The sequence below is a fragment of the Daktulosphaira vitifoliae genome, unplaced genomic scaffold (genome assembly GCF_025091365.1).
Source record: "Daktulosphaira vitifoliae isolate Bord-2020 unplaced genomic scaffold, ASM2509136v1 Scaffold_2, whole genome shotgun sequence".
Taxonomy (NCBI): Eukaryota; Metazoa; Arthropoda; class Insecta; order Hemiptera; family Phylloxeridae; genus Daktulosphaira; species Daktulosphaira vitifoliae.
Genome location: NW_026099573.1, coordinates 18,157,743 through 18,177,702, shown reverse-complemented (window position 1 = coordinate 18,177,702; position 19,960 = coordinate 18,157,743). Strand labels below are relative to the sequence as shown.

The 19,960-nt window shown below is 26.8% G+C and overlaps 2 protein-coding genes across 4 annotated transcripts; both read right to left on the bottom strand.

Annotated features, from left to right (window-relative positions):
* Positions 1-1,097: 1,097 nt before the first annotated feature.
* Positions 1,098-10,972, bottom strand: LOC126898566 (arrestin homolog). Of its 3 annotated transcripts, XM_050672757.1 has the most exons (9): positions 10,725-10,961; positions 10,125-10,318; positions 6,957-7,135; positions 5,859-6,000; positions 4,224-4,381; positions 3,812-3,955; positions 3,489-3,618; positions 1,347-1,383; positions 1,112-1,301 (listed from the first exon to the last, which is right to left on the bottom strand). In XM_050672757.1, exons 1-8 carry the CDS (start codon positions 10,831-10,833, stop codon positions 1,357-1,359), a joined length of 1,083 nt encoding a protein of 360 aa, XP_050528714.1. In that variant the 5' UTR covers positions 10,834-10,961; the 3' UTR covers positions 1,112-1,301; positions 1,347-1,356. The 3 variants fall into 3 exon arrangements, with proteins under 3 accessions (XP_050528713.1, XP_050528714.1, XP_050528715.1); XM_050672756.1 differs by having other exon boundaries at positions 1,098-1,383; positions 10,725-10,959; XM_050672758.1 differs by lacking the exons at positions 4,224-4,381; positions 5,859-6,000 and having other exon boundaries at positions 1,112-1,383; positions 10,725-10,972.
* A 6,004-nt stretch (positions 10,973-16,976) lies between these two features.
* LOC126898038 (uncharacterized) lies at positions 16,977-19,624 on the bottom strand. The gene is made up of 2 exons (XM_050671987.1): positions 18,716-19,624; positions 16,977-17,766 (listed from the first exon to the last, which is right to left on the bottom strand). Exons 1-2 carry the CDS (start codon positions 19,585-19,587, stop codon positions 16,977-16,979), a joined length of 1,662 nt encoding a protein of 553 aa, XP_050527944.1. The 5' UTR covers positions 19,588-19,624.
* Positions 19,625-19,960: the final 336 nt, after the last annotated feature.

Sequence of the window (19,960 nt, the reverse complement as noted above, 5' to 3'; positions counted from 1 at the left end):
TAATGAATGAAAAATACTAGTATTATTGTGAAAAAAAAGCGTCGGGCGCTCAATATACGAAAAATATGGCACAAAGCACCCACGCTTTTTTGAAACTGCTACCAAGGAAAGCAGCAGGCGCGCAACGTGGAGGTAGTGACGAAAAATGACGATACGGAGGAATCATCCCCCGTAATCGGAATGAATACACTACATATCTCTTAATGAGAATAAAGTGTATTAATATATAAGTTTTAATAGTTATTAGAATATATATATATATATATATATGTAAAGCGACTTAAGTACGTAAACGTATCATGCACAAGGTATGGCCGTGTTTTGTGGGCAGGCGTGGCGGGGGGAACGTTATACACGAGGCATAAACGGCGTCGGCTGTAGGAATATATAAATGAATATTAACATGTACGTATATATAATTAATATATATATATATTAATATTAGCGGCGGCGGCAGAAATATATAACCTTCGCATAATATCGCGGCACTTTCGCTGGCGTCAACGTCAAAAGGTTAGCAGCGTTGATGGCGACGGTCCGCGAGTACGGATCAGTTAGTCGACATTTTCACTTTGACAACGGGAAGAAGACTTCTGTGTCATTTGCGGCGGGACGTCGTCGGCCGTGCGGCATTTGCTGGACTTTGCACCGCGGCGTATAACGCGCGGTGTTGGTCAGTCAAATACTCATAGTAGGGCGACGGCTGACAATGGTGGCACGAGTCGCGGGGCATCGTGTATAACGAAGCGACGCGGGTCCGTGTCAGTCAAAATAAAAATTTATTTATATATATATATATAATTGATGACACACGCGCGTCTACGGGTTGGAAAATATTGTTTTATGACGAATGGGGAGCGGGGTGGTGTGAATGCGTTACGATCTTCTAGTCTCAAGGCCGTAGACACGTGCGCGTGAAAGTTATACACACAACATACATGTGAAACTAATATAAGCGAGTTAAAAATAGATAGGCTGAATTAAATTTTTTTCTTAATATAATTTCTATACAACATTGCATATAATATTGCTAAATTTCTATTTGTAGGATTTTAATTATCAATACCTACTCAATTTAAAAAAATTAAATAACCAAATAAATATAAATTACTGTATTTTTTAAGACTTCCGATTTATGTGGTAAAAACAGTGTTATGTACGTCCATCTCGCTTTCAAAAACTAATGGATGATAAAAATGTTTACACGAGAATCAATATATTAATATTAAAACTACTTAAATTAATTAAACGTCATAAATTATTGGAAAAATTATAGTTCATATCAGTTTTTCTTAAACTTTCAACAGATTATAGGATAAAATAAAAATTTTTAATTATTGATTGCTTAAATACATTTTATTTTACGTTGACAACATCTTCTTCCTGTAAAAAATGATACAATTATATATATATATTAATTATAAATATAATTATTTTAGAATGTTTTTTACAAAAAAAATTTATAAAAAACTTAACTAATCATAGGTGAGACTGAATGAATGGGCCTATCACCTAAGTGGTAATTGATGTTATTCAATATATTTTTGTCAATTTCTTAGAAATTACTTGGAAATTAAGTATTAATACATGGACGATGCTATGTTAAAGTTATAAGCAGGGGCGTCATTTGGGGAGGGTCAGGGTGTGCAACCGCACCCCTTACTTTAAAAACAGTCCCAATTGGCCTGCATTAATAATGCAACCATTTTGTTATACATCAATTCAAATTCCAAAAATATTGTATTTATTTATTTATAAATTTAACGAGCTTAGCCCTTTTTACAATGTCAGTATAAATACAATTCACAACGATTCAATAGAATATTTGAAATAATATTTGAAAAAAATTACCGTTTTAAAGTACAAAATAAGAAAAAGGAAGTGGTTAACGAGACAACATATGTGGGTCAATATTGGCACTATTTGGAATTCTTCTAATGAGCTCAATTCGTATAAGTAATTTGTAGAACTAATTTGGATGAAGAAAGGAAAATGGGAACGAGATTTTCTCTGAGGAATTTTTATATTAATTAACTGCAAAAGATACATCGAGTCAATAATACCATCCAGTAATTCATTTAAAAATTTAATACCTGCAGCAATTCTGCGACCCGCCAACGACGTCAAATTAAGTTTGCTTGCCACTGGAGAATAATCATGAGGATCATGTTGAATACCCAAAATAAATCCAACATGCCACAAAAATCTCCGTTGCATCCGTTTAATCCGATGAATAATGAGGATTCCAAACAATAGAACCATATTCAATAATTGGCCGAACCAATGAAGAATATAAAATTCTCAAGGAAAAATCTAGTTTTAATTTAGCTGCTAAACTAATTATAAAGCCGAGCTGTTTAAACGCTTTACAGCACACCATTTTTATCTAAGACTTAGGGTTCAATGTTTTACTGAACTTATTATCATGGTTCAATAAACAAATATTCTGGTAACAATTAATTGAGTAAACAATAAATATATCTTACTAAACTATTGATATTCATACCGGACGCAAGATGATGATATTGATATTGATGTTCGTAATAGTTTTAGCTTCGATGCGAATCTAAGAAGGTATTAACTTTACTATGATGTGTTTATTTTTTTTTTTGTGTCAGTCATTACTTTTTCCATACTCCTGTATGTCTTCTTTACCTTTAAATATCGGCTCCACAATACTATTTTCCCATTAATTTGGAATTTTCTCTTCTAATAAGATTTTATTAAAAAGATCCTTCAACCCCTTTATGCTAACACCATCTAATATTTTCTATACTTCTACTGGCACTTCATCTGGTCCTACTGCTTTATTCTTTTTTATTGATGCCACAGCCTCCTATACCTCTTTCTCACTAATTAAATTTACTAGTACCTCATTCCACATTAAGTATAATTATAAACTTATTTTGATTATTTTACGTCCTCAAATTTAAAAAAAAGTGACTTAAAATTTTTGAAAACTTGAAAATTTGTATAAAAAGTAGAACTTTTTCAACTTAATTCTTGAAAATGTTAAGGGAATACAACATTTTTTAAATATAAGTTAAAATAAAGCTTGTTTTATGTACTAGAAGTTCAACAAAAAAAAATTTGCCACGACCGCACTGTCCTGGGTTGGGTTTTTTTTGTTTACTTAAGTAGGTATATCTATTTTTATATGGCCTGATAAAATTTTAAAATGGCTTACTTGAAATCTTGCACACCCAAAAAAAAAATCTGAAATGACGCCCCTGGTTATAAGTTTATTAAATTAATAACTATTTTATATTATTGTATATGAAAAAATGTAATATGCTAGTATTTAGATTTTTATGTTAGATATTGTGAGATTTTATTTATTATGCAAAATATATTTTTATGTTTTTCTTCTACATTTTGATCGGAAATTTGCCCATGTTCATAACCGTTTGATAGGTTGAATAATTGAAAAGTATTGAACTATAGATTAATACTTTAAATAATACATATGCTATTTAAATATTACTTACTTGAGAATTCATCAATAGAAATGGTAATTCAGTAGTCAAATCACCACCAAGTGCCCCCAGATATAGTTTTACTTTGATTAAGTATGATACTATGATGCCAAATACTTCACTAATATCAGCGTTAGGTACTCTGTAAAAGTAATATAGAATTGTAATCAGTAAATAGTGTTATTTATTTTGACCACATAAAAATAACAAGACGTATTTATACAAAAAATTTGTTTTGTCATAATTTGTGTACTAAGTCTAATTGGTATATATATTTCTTATTCAGACAACACACCATTTTATGTTCTAATATACGATACAATACAAGTACTCACAGTACAGACGATGCCAGTGAAGGCTCTTTGTCTTTAATCGAATCTTCTATTGCGACACCATACCTCCCCTTAACATTGTCTAATGCAGGCCACATAGCAAGTGTCTTTTGTATTGACGAGCCTGGTAAAATTGGGCATCCTTCTCTAGAATATATTTTTATTATTTGAATTTTGAAATTATACATTATCTTAAAAAACTATGCTATATGCTTTCAATTATAAGCTTGTGTAGATATAAAGGTCTGGGAGAGTAAAAATTTTTAAATCCGACATCATGATATTTTTAAATCCGTATATCATGGTGTATATAAGGGATTCATAAACAAAATTCAGTTTTTTCGTGGAGAGAAACATAATTTTTAAAAAATGTCAACAAATTTTTCTTCCCCTATTAATTAGTGAGTATAATCACTGGGTTTCTGCTTCCGCTACTGTTGTTCTACATTGGCCATTTTGGAATAACATTATATCCACCATTTGCTGTACGATTACTTTGATTTTTTTCACTGTTTTATTGCTGCCATTCCGAATGCACAAAGTAACCATTATATTTTCCCCGTGTGTGTATACCTATAATAGTTTTTTATTTAAAACAAATTGAGTTTTTAGATTTTTAATACTAAGATTAAAATTGTAATATAAAAAAATAAACCAAGTATAGCGGAGTGCAGTATTGTAGGGTAGTGATAGTGTTGGAATAACAATAAATAAATCTGAAAGTGATTATATTGTTATAATAAAAAACGCTTTCATACGATTCCTTTAAATTTCACAATAATTTATATATTTGCAATTTCATAATTTCTATATTTTAACATATCCCTCAAATATTAAATACTATTAAATTATTTGATTAATTTAAAATGTAGTATATTTTTTGAAAACATTACGGTTTTTTTACTTTGGTGGTCTATTTCTTAGAGTAGAACTTTCGTGGGATAGGTTTTTAATATTGTAGTACAATTCATGCTATTTTTTTACAATGACGTAATTTTGAAATAAATTGAAAATGTTCTTGAAATACTGCGTCATTTAAACATATGTTAACTAAAAGCTTATGTTACGTAGTATAAATTATAAAAAAAATTTTCCCGACAACTTATTTTCTACGTGCAAATAGCTGCCGTAGTTAAACAACATGCTATTTTTGTGTTAAAACTTTCGATTTTATTTTTAAAATGCTATAACTTTTTGAAAAATATATAGATCAACACAAATTATTGTTTGTCTAATTATTGTATTTATCTTTTAATTAATATAAAGTTTTTGAAAATCTGACCCTTTACTTACCCATATTCAAAATAGCAATTTTTTCACGTAATATTAACTTTTGCTTTTAAAATAAACCACCAATTTCTTATAATGAACACTATCTACAGATTTGTATCAAAATGTTTCTTGTGATGGTGATTTTAATTATCATTAGATATCATCTATACTTGTCCCAACTATGCCGAATGCACACTGTGCTATTTAATTTTTTTAAATGAAAATTGAGGGTTTTTTTTTCATATTTTGACGCTAATTGGTACAACATGATTAATATCAGGTTCTTTTGATGCATAAATTAACAAAATAAATCCAGTGATTGCTGAGAATTTTCTAAGATAAATATATAAAAATATATACATGATAAATATATTCTCAGCTTCGCATCGAAATTAAAAGATTTGTGAATTGAAATTCATTAAAATGTGAATATAAATTAATTAATTGAAGTTTTAGCTGCAAAAATGAGATATGTCCTTATTTTTTCAATTAAATTTTGATAGAATATTGTAGGACAAAAACTAATTAATGTAAACATACGAGAATATTGTGTTCTGTTATTTATCATTATAGTTCTAGTAAAAAAAATGTTTTTTTTTCCCCTGAAATATTTTTAAAAGTGGCCATATCTTATTGTTGCAATAAGCCCTCTAATATTTTTTAATATTTTATATTTAATTAAATAAAAATTACAAAAAAAACGATAAAAACAACGTAAATTCAACTAAGGAGTTTTTTAGATAAAAATTTAATCCAATCAAGAAGTTAAGAATGCTACCTGTTTATCCAGTGCTACTTCTAATTCCAGTTGCCCTGGACTAAACATAAAATCTTTTCGGACTATTGTGCAGGGATGTTTGCTCATAGGACGCATAATAGGTGCATACTGTATTTTACGTATTCTCATAGCCACCGAACTCCTAAAATATATAAGAGATATTTAACAAACGTTTTTTTTTTAATTCAATGATATAAAAAAATATTTTCTAAAAAAAAATTTGGAGTGGTCGGACAAAGAACCAGCGAGATAACACTCGATCGAAATTTTTGTAAAATACATTATTATTAGGTTACAATTTATTTAGTATTAAATATTTATTGTTGACTCCTCAGAGTCAGTAGCAAAATCTGGCTGCGATCTATACGATAAATCCATGATTTATCTATGTTCCTAAACAGTCCGTCTGGATAGTGTTTTTAAATCATGAAATTGTAGTCTTAAAAAACTTTACGGAGCCTATTATGTTTGATATGCAAGGCAGAGCCGTATTTGGAGGGTCTCGGGATTAAACCCAACCGAGTATCATACAGTGACGAAACCAGGATTTTTTTTAGGGGAATTATAATTTCAAATCGCTATTCATTTCCTGCCCCTCCAATTATTTGAAAATACCCTACGGCCGGAAAGGTAACTTAAAAAAGAATTATTACTACAATAATTAATACGTGGGTACCATATGTAAAAAATATGAAATAAAAATGTATTTAGTATTATTTACCTATTGATGCACAATTTAATGTAAACAAAGAAACATTTTGCCCAATGTTGTCACATTACACTTGTGCTAATTCAACAGAATTTTAATTTTTCTCGTTTTATTTTCAATCTTATATTTATAATTTATATTTATAGTTATAACATCTAAATTGTTTGTTTAGACCAATAAATTGTATCTCATTACTCTTTTTTTGTTATGTAAGTAATACGTAATTATCTAGTGTAACCTTTTTAAAAATTATTCCTAATGATTAATTTAATTCTCTATGAATTCATTTAAAATATTTATAGCCTATACGAAATTCGAGTGCAATAGGCAATAACATAAATTAAATGAAATACGGACTTAGACATTATTGTACTGAAATTAGAAATTACTTAGCACGATTGTGATCAGTTTCAAAAAGACCAGCAAATATTTTCACATAATATTGAACGCCACACGCGTCAGTCCGATCTTTTGATCCATCTTGAAGTATTACTGACGGTGGCGCATTTTGTGGTATTTTGAATCGAAATGGCACAGCATTGCTGCCTAGTTTAGATAACAAGCATACCTGTTATAAAATATGTATTTAATTATTAGAGGAAGTACGACATTTGTCATATAAATAATTGAAAATAATAAAAATAATTGACCATATATTTAATTTTTATATTTTTTTTCATATGATTTATCATGTTAAGTATACATATAGGTTAAATAGTTGAAATAGGATAGCTCAAATGTTTATTAATCTAAGTCTTGAATAATGTCAAAATGTCCTTAAACATTTCATTTATGTAGAATTAATTAATGGTTACACATAACTTATTTATGTCTTTTAAAATGGCTATATTTTGACTTGTTTAATAGAATAGTTCTATAGAATTTTTTTTTTAAATATACATGTACAAAACAAGTATACTAACAATATAATTGCACATGTTTTTATTAAATTAATTAACTTTTGTTTCGTAACAAATTTGATTATTTATAAAATATTATGTTTAGTAGGATGATTTAATAGTTTATTATTATTATGAAGAATAACTTTAGTCATAATGCTTAAAGTATCAAAGGAGAGTCTTGTTTTTCAATTCCACGTATGTGAGGTGAAAAACAGTTTTATAATTAGAATTTATTTATTTATTGCGGTTTAACAATTGCTAAATCACTATCTATCATTTCATATCATTAATGGTATGAAAATATACTCAATGTTTTGTTAAAAATATAATATTTTTAGAATAATAATAAGGAATTTTATATAGGAAGTTATTTTAATGAATTAAGAGCAAAGTGTAAAATTATTTGATACATACTAGTTTATATGTATAAAAATTAAACGTCTATTGGCCCAGTTATTTATCTATTTTAGAAATGTGTAGGCTACATTTAATGTTGGGCTAGCCAAAAATTATTATTTTTAATCATTGAATTGAATGTAATGGAAATTAATTAATTAACGAGTAACAAATCTTGCATTCACCATGTGCGTTTTTATTTGATTTATGCTTATTTCGCCAATAACGATAGCCCTATCACCATATGGTTTTATGGTGCCTAATGGCACATAGTCGTATCATTGATAATTTCCAGAACCACAAGCCACAATTATTTTGTCAAGTTATTTATATTGGTTTATTTTGTTTTGTTTTTAACTTAATGCGCCATGTGGCGATTAGTTATTATTAAGTAGAAGTAAGACAGAGTATATAGAGTACGAGTTTGACAAAAAAGAACACGGGGTAGGTGAAATGAGGAGATCAATGATAATAAGCGAGGACGTGATAGAAGAAGTGCAAAATTTAAGTATTAATTTGTGCAAAAGAACGGTAGTATTTGCGAGGATTCAAGATACAGTAATTAATGTGGGTGTTTGAAATGGAGATAAGCGTCTGGTGTATTATGTGATAAGAGAATTCCAATGAGGCTGAAAGATAGTTTCTATAAGACTATGAGACTAGCTAAGATGTATGGTTCAGAGTGCTGAGCGGTTGACAAGAGAATAGAGCAGAGTGTAGCAGAGATGACAATGCTTAGATGAATGAGTGGAGTGACAAAGAAAGATATAAGACTAAGAACATATAAGAGGGATTATAGGTGTAGCGAAATCGTGGATAAGATGAGAGAAAATAGATTAAGATGGTTTGGTCGTGTTATGAGGAGACAGGAATCGGAATCTGTAAGAATAGTTATAGAAATGAATGTTGATGAGAAGATGTAGAGGGTGAACTGAAAAGAGATGGAGAGAGGCATGTCGTTGAATGCGATATGAGGACGGTTGATGTGTGTGTAGATGATGTGAGAAATATCGTCAAGTAGAAGTTTAGGATAAGGGTGACTGACCACAAGTAATTAGGATAAAGGCGAGGAATAATAATATGTTCTGGTAACAAGTTTTATGATTTATAAGTATAAAGAATGTATAAATATATACTATTCAAATAAAAAAATAAATTATGAAGATTGAAAAAAATGTTTTAAAAATTATCTTACACGTAGCCGGATTTCTTCGCTATTTATTCGATAATTATTCGTATAATATTTGAATTCTATGAGAATTTAGAAAAAAAATTATTCTTTATTTGATTAAATGACATAGTGATATCTCATAATGTTCAAGTTATTATTTTTATCAAATCTATATTCTTATTAATTGACATTAAATATGAATCAAACCAAGAGACTAATTTTCATAGTTATTTAAATTACAGTTTATATGGTTTATTATAAAAGATCAAGTGTTTTAAAATATGTTAAATTACCTCAAAATATTTTCATTACATTGTAAAAAGACTGAATATTTTAATAAAATCTATTTTAAATCTAATAATTTCTACCAAATTCTTTCAAAATTATTTACATTGGTATCAAGTTGATACTGATGACTAAGTGATATTTGGTGTAAGATTTAAAAATATTTTGTTATAAATATGATATTAAATTTATCTTCGTCGTTATAAAAAAATTAAAACGTCATAATTTATTTGACATTTTATATGTATTAACTTTACATATTTTTATACGTGTAAAAAATAAACAATTATAGTAAGCAATATTATACAGAGTGATTATTTTATTATTGATCATTTAATTAAATGAAAAAAAAAAAATTGAGAATTTTTAAAAATATGTTTTTTTTTAATATTTAAATTTTGTATTTTTCATGTTCATTTTTTGTTTATTAAAATTATGTCAACTTTAATTATTAAAAAACAATATACATATTTAATTTACTTTAATTATTTAAATAATGATTTAATTAAAAAATGACAGATCAATAATAAATTTTGTATCAGTATTTCGAATGTTATTAATATATGTCTATGCAAGAGTTTTTACTCTTGGCATCCAAGACATGTTTTGTAATTAAAGTAACAAAACTTGCTTCTCACCTCTAGTCACTACTTTAAATCATAAATTGTTCTTATAGAAATAATATAATTTTATATTAATAATTTGAGTTGTAACTTTAACAGTTCATAAAATATCACTACTATATTGTTTTGTATAGAAATAATTTAATTATGAATTGTTCATTTAAAATATAATTGATTTACTTGAATATTTGAAGGTTTAAAAGAATTGTATTCGTCAAGAGATGGATAAATCTGAACTGAGGCTAAGTACATATCTTTTTGGAAATTCAATCCCATTACTTCGTCTTCTTTACGGCCATACCGAAAACTGCACACAACTTGCCCGAATATTTTTCCTTGTTTCAAAAATGAATTATCCAAAACAATTATTCCATCTGGAAATTTTATAATTTGCATTAGATTTAAATTAGTTTTAATTTTAGATTTCCATTTTTTTTTTGTGATTTTCTTTTAATAAAATTATATTTTTGACAAATTATTTTTTACTTTAACTACAATGTATAGAATTAAAGTAGATTACTATACAAGTTTAACCATTGATTTAATTATTATGCTCTGAGTTAACATATTTCAATAAATTTTAGTATAAAATTAAATTATCTGAAAAAATTTAATCGAGCAACTTTTGAAATATTGTGGGTTTTATTAAAAATTTTCTATGTAAAATTGTTTAAAAACTAAATAATGAATACTTTTTAAATACTCTTGCATAAATTGTTGTAGGATATTTATTTGGTCTGTGAGATACTTAAAAATTAATTAATGGTACGATAAGCTTACCAATAGGATCAATAAAAGATATGTGATCTACAATATCTCGTTTACATAGATATAGCATCATTTTGTTATCTGACGAACATTTTTTGAATACTGTGAAATTAACGGGCATATTTTCTGTTAAACTTTATAATACCTTTAATGTATAGAATTGACAGGCATAATTCAAAATTTCTTCAAACAGTCAGTGACCAACGATACTTTTGTATATAAATACTGCTATATGGTTTCATTGCTTCTGGTAAGATAATCTCGTTAATTTAAATTCATACACCCACATAGGGTTATTATTAAATTAAGCTCTAAATGAAAAGTCACATTTTCAATTATGTGAATGCCACTGAGAAACCTTACTGTTGATGAAAATTACAAGTTTTGTCTATTAAATAATATTTATGGTCAGCGTACAGTGTGTGATAATTTAAAAAATAAAAATGTCTAAGTTTTTTAAAAATGTTATTTTTAATAATTTACTAATAAATATTTATTTTATTGATATTTTTCAATTCAATTATGGAGAATAAAAAAAAATTGATTGAAATAAGAAAATAATTTTAGTACACCGAATTGTTGAATATTTTTGTCGAACAAATAATTATTTTCTTCAACAAATGTCAGAATAGTTATGATAAAAATTACTTAGACCTTTAAAATAAGTGCACAACTCTTTTTTTTATAATGAAATACAAATTAAATATCAATGATAGAACATCAAAATGTCGCTAATCAATTATATAGATTAAATTAGATACATATCGGTCGAGTGTGTTGTCGTTATGCTACACCAAATTGTTGTCGGTCTTCTCTCTATGTCTGCATTGTCGCCGCTATCTTAGCTATAAGTTCTATGGCGCTTGGGAGCCCGTAGTTTTGTATACCTTTTGTTTTAAAAAGTAAAATTTTCCTTTGTAATTGTAGTCCCTTGTGCGCTCAGTGTATTGTCATTGGGTTAATTTGTTTACTGAGATACATCACAGTATCGTTCACAGCATAGTGTACACGTTGGTCAACTAATTGCATTCGACTTCAATTGATCCATTCAATATTCAACCTTATCATCAGTTGTTACAATTAGCCGATAATGCTTTTGTAATTTATTATTTGTTATATCAGCGTCATTGAGACATTAGTATTAAGTATCTCTCCTATACCTATTGGTGTATACAAGATTTTATGATTCATGTATAATACATTTAATTGTAGTATGTTTTGAAAATTTATTCATACAGTCAAGTCACCTTATTCCTTTTCCTCGACATAGCCATACTGAAGACAAAATAAAAAAATGAACGATAACGAACCCGCGTGAATACCAGTGCGTTCATCCGGATTCTAAATTTTTTTTTTCTAGTTATACATGTATTCAAAAACTTTTTTGAAGCATATTCTTAGTCTACACTCTTGAGATAAACTTTACTTTTCCTTCGCCATATCTGTATCAACATACACTTTTTTCTAAATAGTTTATATGTACCTCTTTCATCCTACATTTTTTTTTTAATTCGGACAATTTTTTTTTTAGGATTTTTTTTAATACATTACAAATTAAAATTAATAACAATTTAAGAGAAATTTATTTTACCTCTTCTTTCCTCAACATTTTTTTCAATAATTGTTGATTTAAAAAGTATATTTTTGATTCCGATGAAATTTCCTTATAGACCAATGTATTTATTCATAAATAAAAAACTTTTTTTACAAAGTATTGCATTAAGACCTTTAATTTTTATAAATATTTGTCATTAAAGTTACGAAATAAACTACTTTATCATTTTATATTATTTTTCCGTATAAATTACAATATTAAATTATTAGGCTCCGTCTAGCTGGAGCTCCGCCTCAGACCCGGAGCCGTACGAGCCTTACGCGCCGAAGTCGCGTAAGCCTCTTCGGGCCGTCATCATAAGTAGGCCACTGATTCGCTACGCCGGGCACGATAAATGTTTTGCAGAAAAAATATTACATCATAATCAGTGTAACAAAAATATATAAAAATGTTATTATTAAAATCAGGAAAATTGAAAAGAGAATATAGTAAAATGTATTGGGTATAAAGTTGACGTTTGTTAATGAGGTAATCCCTTTAGGCATATACAAAAATTATTTTAGGAGGGTATTTAATATTTTTTTTGATAAAAATTAAAGTAATGAATGAACTTATTAGAAGTTGCCTAAAAAAATATTGATAGCGCTGGTGGTTCAAGGAGGGCCCATATCTTCCTTATATACACCCCTGGAATACACAATAATTATTAATATTCTAATTATAATAATTGTGTTTATATTATAGAATAATTAAAAAAACATTCAGCAGATATTTATACGTATATAGTATTTATATCAAATAATTCTACTTGTGTTAAAATGTGAAGATAATTTAGTTCCTGTTGATAGTTTTCACTCAGCACTTTACATTAGCTCTGACATTACTATAAGACCTAGTCGATCAGTAGCTATTAATAAAAAATTTAACTTTAAAAATGTAGATTATGTTTTATTAAATAAATTGTTAAATAATTTAAATTGGTTTTACTTGTATGAATGCAATAATATAAATTTCGCTGTCGATAGGTTTTATGAATTGATTTTTTCAGTTAATGAAAAATCAATTCCAAAAACCTCATCGAGTAAATCGTCGTTCCCAAACTGGTTTTCTAAAGAATTAATATCCTTAATTCGTAAAAAAAATAAATTACACAGGAAATTTAAAAAAAAGCTTCTTTATCTATTTATGAAGAATTTTCTGTAGTTAGATTTAAGTGTAAAAAGCATTCGAAAATTTGTTATTCTAACTATTTGAATGATATTCAAAAAAATTTAAAAACCAATCCTAAATTTTTTTGGTCCTACGTAAAAAATTGTAAAAAGGTAAATTGTCTTCCTTCTACCTTCGAGCTAGATAATTTTCATTCAGATAATATTAATAACATTGTTAATATGTTTGGCCAATTTTTTGGTTCTGTTTATTCAAATTCTAGTAATATTACAAATGGGTCTTTTAGTAACATATATGAACGCATTGATATAAAGAATTGTTATCTCTCAATAACTGAAGTTTTTGAGGGTCTATTGAAATTTGAATATGAATATGACCGTAGGTCCGGACTTTGTTCCTGAGATTTTTCTCAAAAACTGCCGTTACTCCCTTACTTGTCCAATCCATTTTCTTTTATCTTTATCTTTATCATCTGGTATTTTTCCTATGACTTGGAAAACCAGTTATGTTTACCCTATTTTTAAGTCTGGGACAAGATCTAACATACGTAATTACAGACCTATAACTAAAATGAGTATTATACCGAAATTATTTGAAAAGTTGTTAGTACCAAAATTGTATTACACTTTTAGCTCAATATTGGTAAACAATCAACATGGATTTAGAACTTCTAAATCTACAGTTACTAATTTACTTGTCTACTATTCTGATTTAATGTCTATTATTTCTAAAGGTGGTTAAGTAGACGCTATCTACACTGACCTTAAAAAAGCGTTTGATAGTGTTAATCATTCTATATTAATAAGTAAATTAAGTGCTATGGGAGTCGGTAACCCTATGATAGATTGGCTTTCGTCTTATCTCAGTGGCAGAAAACAAATAGTCAAAATTGGTGATGTAACGTCTTTTACTATTGATGCTACATCTGGTGTACCCCAAGGTGGTCATTTTCACCTCTTTTTTAATAATTTTTATAAATGATCTTAGTAATGTTTTCAATCACTGTAAATGTTTATTATTTGCGGATGATTTGAAGTTATACTTATAAATTAACTCACCTAGTGACTTTTTTAAATTACAATCAGATCTAGATAAATTTATATTATGGTGTTTTGAAAATGGTTTACAAATAAATAGTGACAAATGCTCACAAATCACATTTAGTAGAGCTAAATCTTTTTACAATTATCAATATGTAATTAATGGTTTTAACCTTTCTATAGTTAATCACATAAAAGATTTAGGCGTTTTTCTGTCTTGTGATTTATCTTTTTCGAAACATATTAGCTATATTTACAAAAAAGCGTCGCATACATTAGGATTCATAAGACGTAATTGCAATGAATTTCATGATATTGATTGTTTAAAAACTTTATACTTTTCTCTTTTAATATCTGGCCTGGAGTACGGTTCTATTATTTGGTCCCCATTTATAGCCAACGATATTAAAAATATTGAATTTATTCAAAAACGTTTCTTAACCTCTTTATCGGGCAAATTTAATAACAATAGGATTAACCAAAAGATTTTTTTTAATAATTTGAAAACGGACTCTCTATAATATAGAAGACAATATTTAGATGTAAAGTGGATGTATAATTTACTCAATAACAAAATCGATTGTCCCGAAAATTTAGAAAAGTTACCATTCAATGTTCCTCAAGTATTTCTTCATAATAATTCCATGTTTTATATACCTGCCCTCACGCAGAACTATTGTAAAAATTCGCCAGTTAATCGCATGCTAAACTTATGTAATTCATTAAAAAATTTTGATTTTAATCATGATTCGTCAACATTATTATTGTCAACATGTCGTATTACTTTCAAAGTATAATTTTAAGTAATCTTTCAAATGTTTACTTTATATTTATTTATATTCATTTTGTATTTTTTTTAGTTTAATATTTATAACTTAAAAGTTTTAAGTTTTATAGTTTGTTATTATTTGTATTGATTTGTATTATTATTGTACTATCTGCCCTAATGGGCGTAATCATCATCATCATTTTGAATGATGAAATAAATAAATAAATATTATTATATTAAATTATACATGATTCTATCATAAATTTATTAGTAGTCACTTTTAGAAATCATTCCTTCCAAGAGGAATTCTACAAATTATTTTTGTCATCTTTGTTATTTTAGCTTTAATAATTAAATGCATTGTATTAATCCTGGTCTTGTTGGAAAAAACTATGTCAATGTTATATATAAATGTCAAAATTATTTATATTCTATTCATCTGTAATAATCTCTGTATTTTATGCTTATTTATCAAATAAACAGTTATACTTTAAGAATTAGACAATGATGATTTTCGTGGGTAAAAAATATTATAAAAAGGCAAAGCAAACCCTTATTCCACACTGTTAATTTCATTCTCTGGATACATAACGATACGTGGATATTGCAATCATCATTGTCGAAGTTCTTACGTGTTTAATATGTGAACCAAAAACTTATATGTGTTACTTTATTTATCATTTTATTAATATTATCACTGAAGTTAATATAACAACTGAAGAATAATTATTAGGTAATAATTTTAAATCTATAAGAATATTTATATTGTCATTTAATAACCCTTGAATCACACCCAGAATCAAAAGTAACTCTCATTCTAATCCTCACTTTAATTCACTCAACAATATAAACTCTTTCAATCTTTTTCTTTTCTTTTATTAATTTTTAAGTTATGACACAACTCTTCTGGGTGTCTCAGGGCATGTCAAACCATTTTCCAGCGTATTACTCTAATCTCATCTATAATTGTGCGATTTTCTCCCACAGCTCTAAGCACTTCTTCATTTGTTTTCCGCTCTATCCAACCTATCAATACGCCTCCAACACCACATCTAGAAGTTTTCTAATTTTTCCTTTTCGGTATCATTTATTATCCAAGTTTCGCATTCATATGTTGCAACATTCCATACATATGTTTTTATAAGTCTCTTCCTGATATTTAGATGTAACTATATTGAAGTGAGCAACTTATGTTTTTTTACTAAAAGTAGTTTTTGCTAATGTTATGCGTTATTTTATCTCGCGGACGCTCTTACCAACAGATGTAATTTTGATCTCTAGGTATACCATTTCCTCTACTTGCTCCAGTTTATGACTATCTATGTATACATTAGCTTTTACTTTAATTTCTTCAACTGCACGCTATATGTCACCTTCACTCTCTGCTTTCTTAGGTCGTTTAACACAAAATTTTTGTGACTTTTTGGGTTATATATTCTAGTTATAAATCAATAAATTGATTTATAACTAGAATTTATTAATTTTTAATAGAATTTTAATTTTAAATAATATTATTCATTAGTAATAAATTTTTATTATATATTTTTATATTATTAATTAATGAAATAAAGTCGAGTCTCACATAATTTTTAACATTTGTTAAGTAAATTTAACAATTTAAAAGATTCTAATGTTATTAAAATACATATATAGGGCTTTATTGAATCATAACACCAAGGAAATTTTAAAAATGTAAAATAGTATTTATTTTACTTATAAAAAATAATATATTAGTTTACAAATTCACTAAAACATAAATCATAGTCAGTTATAAAAAAATCTTCACAAATTTTTATTAAATCTGAACTTATTCTAGAAAATATTGAATGACGATAATTTTGAATATTTAGATATGAGTCTATAAATTGAAATTTATTTAACAATGGTTTTTTAAGAATACAATCGTTTTTAAGAAAATGATTGACTCTAGTACCAGATAATAACTCGGTCACACCATTTTGACTTTTACGGAACTCTTCCAAAAATTCTTTTGCATTTGTTGCATTAGTTTCAGCAGTTAAAGAAATATTTAGGTTCTTTAAAATATTTTTATATTCTGATGCAAGTTTCACTACATTTTTAAAACATGATTGCGATTTTGCCATATAATCCCCAATGGACGCTTTTTTAAACAAGACCAAAATTGCTAACAAACGATTGATCATAGTTGTAACTGATGGTAATGTACTTTTAAAGGAATTTACACAAATAATTAAGTTATCATAACGTTTTTTACTATGTTCTGTCAGGCATAACTGTTGCATAGCAGTTAAAAAGATATTAACGTGTCTTAATAATTCAGTATACCTACACTTAAATATGTGTGCAACTTCTTGCTTTCTTTGAAAGAAATTGGTTGGATTGTCTTTATCATGCAGTATTTTATTTAAATCTTTAATTTGATAGTTCACACAAATTTTCGTATTAATGAACGATTGCCCATTATCCACGTTAAATAGTGTATTTATAACATTGACTGCGAGATCTTCAGATGAGTCATCATATAATGGTGATACAAGTCTATGAATATAAAAATACAAAATAAAGAGTTAATGATTAATTGGAATAAAATCTATGGATATTTCCAAAAGGTAATTTATCAATTGTACTAATATTTCTATATATAAATAAAAAAATTTAGCAATAATAGCGTGTCCTGTAGTTTTAAAATTCGACCATGTTATAGTCATCTTTGAGTTATCAGTGAAGTTGACACTATGTATAATATAGCAAAATTGGTAAATAATCGTTACCAAACGAACTTTCCATAATATAAAAAATAGCGGTTAAAATTGAAGATTATAATTTATTAAGTTGATTGTGTAAAAGTATTAACATAAATTATTTATTTTTAAATACCTACTAGCGTTGTACAAAATTGTAAAATCAATTATGTTTAAAAGTAATTATTACATAACAATAAAGTCAAATATTCGTAATGTTCATTTAGCGATGGTGCATAAATTTCATACGGTGTCGTGTTCAACTAATTGTAAGGTGAATATGGCAGATGGCCTTTTAGTATTAGTATATATCTTTGGTTGAACATAACTCCATATAATAGATCATTCCCAAATAATTAATAGTTTTAGTTCATTAAAAATGTAAATTACAGTGAATCTAGAAAGTGCATGTTCTCAAGATGTCAAGTTATATGGAACGCTTTGGAGAAAATGCTAGTCAGTTATACAGTAATATAAATTGAAGAGTTGTAGAATTTTTTGCTTATTAAAGATGTAGAACACCCAATGTACTGATAGAAACACAATTCCGTATCATCGTTGTAAAATATGTTGTAAAGTTATATATAAATGTAGTAAAATAAGAGTAATGTACATGTTTCTTCTTTAAACATAGAGTGATTAAAGAAGTATAGTTTGAATAAAATGGATGAATTTACAAAATAACATTCTACAAAAATAATAAATTTATTAATGAACTATTACTTAAAAATAATAATATACTTTACCCTGGTGTTGTCGGATGTAGTAAGTTATGAAAACCCAAATTGATGTACTCGAGCTTGAATGCTTCATCATAAAAAACTTTGAGATTATTACATACTTGGACATAATCTAAACACAAAATTGAATAGTGCTGCATTGCATCATCATTTTTTAAGTCTTCTTGGAAACTATTGTACTTAATGTTTTTAATAGAAGTAAATGAAATCTTCGAAGATAAAATGTTATGAAAACTTTTAACATTTTTAAAATCCTTAACAGCCATCTCAACTTTAGGATTAGCGTTGTTATCGATATACTCAAGTATGTCCAATTTTCTTTTCGATTGAATGTGATTATTAATAAAAGAAATTTCATCAATAATGTTTGTTTTTTTTTCATACTCTTCAAATACGTAATTTATATTTAAATTACTAAAGAATTGTATGACATTGTTAAGATTTTCAAATAGAGTTTTTGAACTTTCTAATGCGTCATTAAGTGTAATTAAGCAATCAGTAAAATCATAGAATTGGTTTTTTAAATAATAGCTATCACAATATTGCAGTATTAAACCAATATTTTTAATGAAAATTTCTATAACAATTGTATATCTACAGATAAGTAAATCATTAATAGCATCAAATATTTTAGGCAAATTAATGTAATTTATATGTAAACCTAAGTCTCCAATAAAGTATGGAATGGAATCTGAATCTACCATTAAACCGTCTGTTAAGTGTTGCATTGAAGATTTTTCGTCTTGAAATCGAACATAATTGATTACTTCAGTTAAATATTCAGTATAATCGTTTTCATCCGCGAGTCTATAGCTAGTTGTATCGATTTGATTTATCCAAAATATGAAAAAAGTAAAATAGTATATTTTTATGAACATTTTTTAGTCAATTGAAAATATAGAAAACAAAATTTAGAATAACTTCTTTGTTAAATTAATATTAGATAGAATATATACATATTTTATACATTTAAAGATGTATATTGACTAAAGTTTAGTTTATTTTATCTACTATTTGCAATGTTGTTTTTAAAATTAAAATATTTGTTTAAGTGTTTTTGGAAAAGTTCTATATATTTGCAAGTTAACTTATTTTATTTTAAAGTTTAGTCACATATACAAAATTATTCAGTTATTTTAAGTTAAATTATTTGAGAATAAATATTCTTAAAATATTTTACAACCATCTATATAATTATTAATAAGCTGTGTTTAATTATTAATATTTGCACAATTCATAATAATATAAGTG

Excerpts from the sequence above, each read along its gene's own strand:
- LOC126898038 (XM_050671987.1), bottom strand. The coding sequence starts at position 19,587 with ATGTTCATAAAAATATACTATTTTACTTTTTTCATATTTTGGATAAAT. Across the intron at positions 17,767-18,715 it reads CTACATCCGACAACACCAGG|ACTTGTATCACCATTATATG; the intron begins GTAAAGTATATT and ends TTATATTCATAG.
- LOC126898566 (XM_050672757.1), bottom strand. The coding sequence starts at position 10,833 with ATGCCCGTTAATTTCACAGTATTCAAAAAATGTTCGTCAGATAACAAA. Across the intron at positions 10,319-10,724 it reads ATCTTTTATTGATCCTATTG|ATGGAATAATTGTTTTGGAT; the intron begins GTAAGCTTATCG and ends TAAAATTTCCAG. Across the intron at positions 4,382-5,858 it reads AAGTAGCACTGGATAAACAG|GTATACACACACGGGGAAAA; the intron begins GTAGCATTCTTA and ends AAACTATTATAG.